General features: G+C 50.0%; 1 protein-coding gene across 1 annotated transcript in view; it reads left to right on the top strand.

Annotated features, from left to right (window-relative positions):
* The window catches only part of LOC310777986 (uncharacterized protein), a gene marked incomplete at both ends in the record, with an annotated part of 8,965 nt that extends 2,230 nt beyond the window's left edge, over positions 1-6,735 (top strand). Inside the window, 2 exons of the mRNA XM_083638315.1 lie at positions 1,245-1,390; positions 5,898-6,735. Of these exons, the coding sequence (XP_083494441.1) occupies positions 1,245-1,390; positions 5,898-6,735 (984 nt within the window). The remainder of the gene's footprint in view (positions 1-1,244; positions 1,391-5,897) is intronic.
* Between the last annotated feature and the right edge of the window lie 1,478 nt (positions 6,736-8,213).

Below are 8,213 nucleotides of genomic sequence, written 5' to 3'. Positions count from 1 at the left end.
TATCAGCAGCTCCTGGGGCAGTTTGTACTTCCTGAGCTGGTATCAGCAGCTCCTGGGGCAGTTTGTACTTCCTGAGCTGGTATCAGCAGCTCCTGGGGCAGTTTGTACTTCCTGAGCTGGTATCAGCAGCTCCTGGGGCAGTTTGTACTTCCTGAGCTGGTATCAGCAGCTCCTGGGACAGTTTGTACTTCCTGAGCTGGTAACAGCAGCTCCTGGGGCAGTTTGTACTTCCTGAGCTGGTAACAGCAGCTCCTGGGGCAGTTTGTACTTCCTGAGCTGGTATCAGCAGCTCCTGGGGCAGTTTGTACTTCCTGAGCTGGTATCAGCAGCTCCTGGGGCAGTTTGTACTTCCTGAGCTGGCATCAGCAGCTCCTGGGCAGTTTGTACTTCCTGAGCTGGTATCAGCAGCTCCTGGGGCAGTTTGTACTTCCTGAGCTGGTATCAGCAGCTCCTGGGCAGTTTGTACTTCCTGAGCTGGTATCAGCAGCTCCTGGGGCAGTTTGTACTTCCTGAGCTGGTATCAGCAGCTCCTGGGGCAGTTTGTACTTCCTGAGCTGGTATCAGCAGCTCCTGGGACAGTTTGTACTTCCTGAGCTGGTATCAGCAGCTCCTGGGTCAGTTTGTACTTCATGAGCTGGCGTAGGAAGTACAGCCTCCGCTGAGCCTTCTTGATGACGGTGCCTCTGTTGGCCTCCCACTTTAGGTCTTACATCATCCATGTGTAGGAGATGTCATTATTAGGGTCAATCATTCAAATAAAACGTGATTAAAGTGACACAAATGTAGGCTATTACTCATGTAGCCTACTTTTAAATACCGGTAAACCTTCCCCTCCCACACACACACACACACTCAATTATTGTTTGTTGTCTTTCAGTAGAATCATCGTGATGATATGAAGTTATTTTAATAGTGACATTTCTGCTGTCTAAATTTATTTGAAAATGTAAGGTTTGTTTGACATCACCATTCAGTTCAATGGGATGAACACTGATTTTGCATACGGGAAACATATGATATTGATATTGAGAATAATCCTTATGATTATCATATTGATTTCAACCCCATTGTCCAGGCCTATATTTGGTATAGCCCTCCCTGGACAAAAATGCACCAGCCGCTACTGATTGTCAGTATGCTACTCTTTCCACCTGGTATTAACAACTAACACTTTCCTTTGAGCACGTGCCTGCTTGTACATGTGGTCATTTTGATGAATGACACGATTGTGTGCTTTGACTCAGGGAGATGAGGATCTGCTGACGGTGTGCATAGGGGAGATCTTCCTGGAGTTTGTCAACATGCTGCCTGCCTTCCAGACCTACTGCCTGCAGCAGGCGGCCTCTGTCAACATGCTCAACACGCTGGAGAAGGAGAAGGAGCTGCTCAGGTACAGTACACACACACACACACACACACACACACACACACACACACACACACACACACACACACACACACACACACACACACACACACACACACGTGATAGCAAAAACAAAAACAAAAGTGTTGTGTTTATATTTTTGTTCTGTATTTTGTATTTCTGCCCAGTAGCCCTATTTGCCTATAGGTGGAGTGTGAACACTATGGATTGGCTGCATAGTGCAATATAGTCTGGCTGGCCAGCCTCCTCTCCCTTCAGCCTCCTCTCCCTTCAGCCTCCTCTCCCTTCAGCCTCCTCTCCCTTCAGCCTCCTCTCGCTTCAGCCTCCTCTCGCTTCAGCCTCCTCTCGCTTCAGCCTCCTCTCCCTTCAGCCTCCTCTCCCTTCAGCCTCCTCTCCCTTCAGCCTCCTCTCCCTTCAGCCTCCTCTCGCTTCAGCCTCCTCTCGCTTCAGCCTCCTCTCGCTTCAGCCTCCTCTCCCTTCAGCCTCCTCTCCCTTCAGCCTCCTCTCCCTTCAGCCTCCTCTCCCTTCAGCCTCCTCTCCCTTCAGCCTCCTCTCGCTTCAGCCTCCTCTTGCTTCAGCCTCCTCTCCCTTCAGCCTCCTCTCTTTTCAGCCTCCTCTCCCTTCAGCCTCCTCTCCCTTCAGCCTCCTCTCGCTTCAGCCTCCTCTCCCTTCAGACTCCTCTCCCTTCAGCCTCCTCTCGCTTCAGCCTCCTCTCTCTTCAGCCTCCTCTCCCTTCAGCCTCCTCTCTCTTCAGCCTCCTCTCCCTTCCGTCCGAGGAGTCTGGCGCTGCAGGTCTCCATAGTGGGATTGCGATGGGCGGCGCTTAGCGGCAGTGCCCTTGGAAAATAGTTTCAAACAATCCAACTTGCCGTTTTCAGCGTGTAGCAACGAGCTAGCGTGTAGGTTTCTGCCGTTAGCTTGCTAGCTAGTTAGCGTTGTTGTTTTCACTGCGGCGGCAGGGCACTATTTACAGCGACACACAGGGAGGAGGGAGCGCAAGCCGCTCTGATTGACATGGTCGGAGCCAATGACAGAGCTTGTAATAAGCCGGGAGCGGACATCCGGCAGCGACTGAAACAGTCGCTCCAATGGGAGAGCAGCTGTAGAGCAGGGGAGGGTTTATCCCAGTTATGGAGACCTGCGGCGCCAGACTCCTCGGACGGAAGGGAGAGGAGGCTGGCCAGCGAGCAGGATCCACCCACACCCCCGTCCTCTTACAGGGGGTCTTTTCTCCCTGTCACCAGCATGGGGTGGAGAAAAGAAAGCATCGATTTGAATTGTTGTGGACCTATATGAACTGTTAAAGTTCTTAGGCAAGAAGGATGTGTTCTGCTTGAGCGTGGTGCTGCTCAAATCCCCACAGAGTCAGACAGAACGCACAAATCGCTCACTCTCCTCTTAGCCAAAGTCAGAGAAAGCAGCAGCACCATCTCGATCAACAAAAGCTTAAGAGAGATCTGATCAATGGGTTCAAAACTGCGCTTGGCCAGGCTCTCCATGACCAAGACCCAGGTCCCGTTGAGGAGTGGAAACGTGCTTGACAGGGCGCAATCAACTAGCTTCCTTGCGGGAAACGTTTCAGGAGAAAATGGCTGAAGACCGGCCTCTCCCCAAAGCCCTCGTGGCAAGAGGAGAACGCTGATGCAGACACCTTGATGCCCTCTGTAAAACACATACTGGATACATGTAAAACACATACTGGATACATGTAAAACACATACTGGATACATGTAAAACACATACTGGATACATCCAATTGAGAGGCTCAAAGGCTCAATATTCCTCTTGACACACCAGCTCTGAAAGCACGACCACTTCTTCCTGTAATTGGCAACTCGCACTCTGGATCGTCCACATTACGTCTTCAGCCAATCCAGCACGCCTCGGTCTGTCCCTCTCAGGAACCAGACTTTGACCGGCTGCCCCAGGAGGGCTATGCAGCTGCTATCGTCTCTCCTGCTTGAGACATATCCCCCCAGCACGGGGGGATCGTCCAAGGCACTGGCCATCAGCATCTGTCTCATCTCCACGTACCACAGAGCCGTAGCATGGTCCTCATCTCCACGTACCACAGAGCCGTAGCATGGTCCTCATCTCCACGTACCACAGAGCCGTAGCATGGTCCATCAGCATCTGTCTCATCTCCACGTACCACAGAGCCGTAGCATGGTCCATCAGCATCTGTCTTATCTCCACGTACCACAGAGCCGTAGCATGGTCCATCAGCATCTGTCTTATCTCCACGTACCACAGAGCCGTAGCATGGTCCTCATCTCCACGTACCACAGAGCCGTAGCATGGTCCATCAGCATCTGTCTCATCTCCACGTACCACAGCCGTAGCATGGTCCTCATCTCCACGTACCACAGAGCCGTAGCATGGTCCATCAGCATCTGTCTCATCTCCACGTACCACAGAGCCGTAGCATGGTCCATCAGCATCTGTCTTATCTCCACGTACCACAGAGCCGTAGCATGGTCCATCAGCATCTGTCTTATCTCCACGTACCACAGAGCCGTAGCATGGTCCTCATCTCCACGTACCACAGAGCCGTAGCATGGTCCATCAGCATCTGTCTCATCTCCACGTACCACAGCCGTAGCATGGTCCTCATCTCCACGTACCACAGAGCCGTAGCATGGTCCGGGGCAACCAGGATGCTCTACAGTCTCCCCGTCCTCGCCCTCACCAAAAGGAGGGGGATGAGCGAGAGGGCAGGGAAGGCATATAACAGCTTCCTTGGCCATAGCACGTGTGCGAATGTGTCCACCACCCCCAGTGGAGGGTTGTCGCAGGGGAACAGGGAGAACCACAGGGGACAGTGCTGTGTGTTCTGCCGATGAGGCCACCCCGGTGTTCTCCAGATGTGGAGAACCCTGAGAGAACGAAGGTGCTCTGTGGCTCAGAGCCACAGGTGCCTGACAGCCCTCCTCAGCCTGTGGATGTAGGCCACTGTGGTGCGGTTGTCATGGCTCACCAGCATTTCCTGCCCTATATCAGTGGGGGACAGTGAGCTCCAGTAGGTAGGTTGACGTGTGGGTCTGTCTGTCTGGCTGACCACACCCCACCGACTGCCTGTCCCAGACAGGTGCCCTGCGTCTGAACACTGACAGGTGCCCTGCGTCTGAACACTGACACATAAGAGGTGTTCATCGCACCAGTATCTGGGGTCCGTCTGGTGTTTTACATGTAGCATGTGCAAGCAACACAAGTTAGCAAATCCCTCTTAATTGTTTCCAGGTGTGTCAAGTTAACTGCAGTGCAATGTATATTTTGTGTCAAATAATTGATTTATTTAGTAGGTAGCCATGTAATAAGTACGCACCGGTGCTTGAGTCAGCCTGTCGGGTGTTATCTTCCAATAATGACCACATTGCTGTGCATTATCCCTTATAGAACATGTGTCTGCTGACATTGGTGTTTTTTTTTTTACCTTTATTTATACAGGGGGAGTCTCACTGAGAGCAATGCTCTCTTTTTCAGGAGTGCCCTGTTCACATTCACACACACATTCATACCTGGAAGCTGACCAGTACAACCACAGTCTGATCTGCTGGCCACTGATCAGCTCCACTGGAGCAGTTGGGGTTAAGGGCCTTGCTCAAGGGCACCTCAGTGGTGGTAATGAAGAAGGGGCAAGCGCTGCCTTTTCACTTTCCCCACCCAGATTTATCCTGCCGGGCCCGGGGATTGAACCGACGACCAAGCTCGCTTCTCTATGCGTCTAAACCCCACCCCCTGCCTTCAGCAACTTCCCCCCGCTTTCCCCCCTTCCCTCCCACGAACCAAGCTGGCGCTGAAATGGCAGCCTCCTTGGTGTCGTGGTGTGGGTTGTCTTTGCTGGTAATCCTGTACATTTACAACATATGTATTTGTATTGTATAATATTGAAGTGTGCCTTTATTACTCTTCAAATTAGTAATAATGTGATTTCTGAGTTATTTCATTTATATGCTTTGTCCAATCCAAATTGCTGATGCTGTTCAATGGTGACCCGGTTTTGCTCTCCGACTCTGAGAGGGAACCAAGCAGAATTTCGCTCGTGATACTTGTACCATGAAGTGACAATAAAGTTTATCTCATCTCATTATCTCATCTCATCTCATATATATATATATATATATATATATATATATATATATATATATATATATATATATATATGTATATTATATATATATACTGTATATACCATATATAACCTCTATCATTATAACATATTTTTAGATCTTGAAATTGAAATATCATCAATGTATTCTTATGTACATATCAAGTGACCCCTATTCTGAAAAATGCACAAAGGTCAGCAGGTGGGAATGTGTTATTAAGGCATAGAATGACCCAAAACTACATTAAAAAAAAAATTATACCCTGAAGCGAACCCAACCTAAAGTTCTGCCGGACTAAATCACCTCGGTTATGCGTTTTCCCCGGGACACGCAGTGTGTAAGTATCTCTCTCTTTCTTTCTCGATGTCCATCTCATCACTGATTCTCCTCTCTCTATCTAGAATCTTCCTGGATGTGTCCCAGAATGACAACACGGCACTGCGTCGCATGAACCTGCGCTCCTTCCTCATGGCACCCCTGCAGCGCGTCACCAAGTACCCTCTTCTGCTCAGCCGCATCAGCAAGGCCACCACGGAGTGCCACCCTGACCACGCGCGCCTCCGAGAGGCCAAGAGCCGCGTGGAGTCCCACCTGGAGCACATCAACATGAAGACCAGGCAGGAGGGCACCGGGGTCACCTGGTCCCTCCGCTCGTTTCGCCGCGACAGTCGCAAGAACCGCGAGGTCATCAACATCGAGATGCGAGAGGTGTCCATGAAGACGGTGGGCTGGGCCAGGGAGAGCACGCGCTTCATCATGGAAGGGCCGCTCCAGCTGTCGCAGCCGGCCGACGGCCAGTGGGTGAAGAAGGGCAGCAAGGCCCTCAAGTTCCAAAATGTCCAGAGTCTGTTGATGGTGCGGACACAGCGGGCTGGTGAAGGCCCGGGACAGGGCACAGGAGAACCGGGGCCCCGGGGGGATCAGGTGGAGGGTGGCGGGGAAAGCATCCGGGATGGAGTACTGGTTCTGATCAAGGACAAGAGCAGCGGGAAGTTCACGGTGCTGAGAGAGCCCATCCGTCTGGGGAACTGCGTGGTCTCGGCGGACCCGGACTGCGAGGACACATTCGAGCTGCTGGATATTCGGCGCGAGTCCTTTGTTTTCCGGGCCGTGGACAAATCCCGCACCCAGCAGTGGTTCCGTCAGATCAAGAGATACGCCCGAGACTTGGGCCCCTGGAGGAAAAGACGCAACGCCCTGCCCAATATCATGATCAGCACCAGTCAGACTCGCTCCTGAGACGAACCATCTCCCCTCTCTTGTTAAATACACCACTGTAAATATGACCTGATAACGTGAAGCATTTCTGAGGGACAGCACCAGTGGTTTTTGAGATTTCAATGAAAGAGTTCTTCTCCAACGTCTTGTGACAAAGATATAGCACTTTTTTTCTTCTTCTTCTTCTTCTTCATTTTTTTTTACCAAACTACAAGTGGTGTCACAAAACGATGTATGAAGATATCCTTTTAAGATATTCATGAAAAAGTGATCAGACACTTGGACAACCAAAAAGAAACGTGTGTTGGTAGTGCCAGCCTTGATTGTAAAGACTGTTTGCTCTTTGGAGAAAGAGAGCTCTGTTTTCAGTATCTTAAACAAGGTGTCTGTGCTTAACAGCATGATTGAACATGACTGACGGTAAAAACGGTTTAAACTACAATGTCATTTTTCCCACAGCGCAGTGAAGTCGAGGGCATCATGAGCCAAATTCAGCTCAGGCAGGAGTCCTTAGTGAGGTGATGCTTCGTCGGATGGCGTCTATTCGAGAGGTTCCTGTCGGCACAGGATTTGGGCTTGTTTTTACAAGATGCACAAAAAAAATAACACTTTATATTAAGGTACACCATTAACTAGTTGCTTATCGAGCTCAACAGTAACCGCCCACTACGCTTCCGGAAGTACAAATCCCATTCATAGCTGAGTGAATCCGAGTCCTCCTGAGCCTTGCTTTAGTGGTACTACCACCATGCTTTAGGCCCATACTGAGCCAAGCGTTATTGATTGGAATTCGTGGAAAATGATTATCAATAAGCAGTAATTAGGAGGTTGTTGTGGGAAAACTCTTAGCTAATGGCTAAAGCTAATGGCTTAGTAGAATATGATCATGACATGCAGAATAAGGCATTAATATGTGCTTTATAATGACTAATAAACAGCCAATATGCTGCTAATAAGAAACTAGTTAATGGTGAATAAAGTGTCACCTTTTTCCGGTATGTGTGCAGGGGGAGATACGGAGCAGAGCTTTCCTCAGTGGTTTCTGTTTGTTCTCACACTGGTAGAGTCAGTCACTGCCCTCTCTCCTGTCTGTCTGCCTCCCTGCCTCCCTCTACTGGATGTTTGTGGCAGGGCAACCTACTGTACACTGCCCTCTCTCCTGTCTGTCTGCCTCCCTCTACTGGATGTTTGTGGCAGGGCAACCTACTGTACACTGCCCGGAGAACAGGGCCTCTCAAAGGCTCAACACTGTATCACTGTGTTTAGGTGAAGAAGTCACACAACAGCAATAATTCCAGAAACAACAGTAGCTATATATGTATTCAACTTCCCAAGATCTCCTTTGGATTTCTGGAGATCAAGGTTTTCATCCTACTTGGATGGGAATGTTGTTGACATTAATGATTCATTTCACCTGCAGTCTCAAATCAGGTGGTGTCTGTCTGTCTGTCAGTCTCATTATGGGCCTGGCTTCCCAGTAGCATCGTAACACTAAGTTA

Source organism: Poromitra crassiceps, assembly GCF_964638095.1.
Source record: "Poromitra crassiceps genome assembly, chromosome: 6".
NCBI lineage: Eukaryota > Metazoa > Chordata > Actinopteri > Beryciformes > Melamphaidae > Poromitra > Poromitra crassiceps.
The sequence above is the reverse complement of the archived record's forward strand: the minus strand, read 5'-3'. Positions and strand labels throughout refer to the sequence as shown.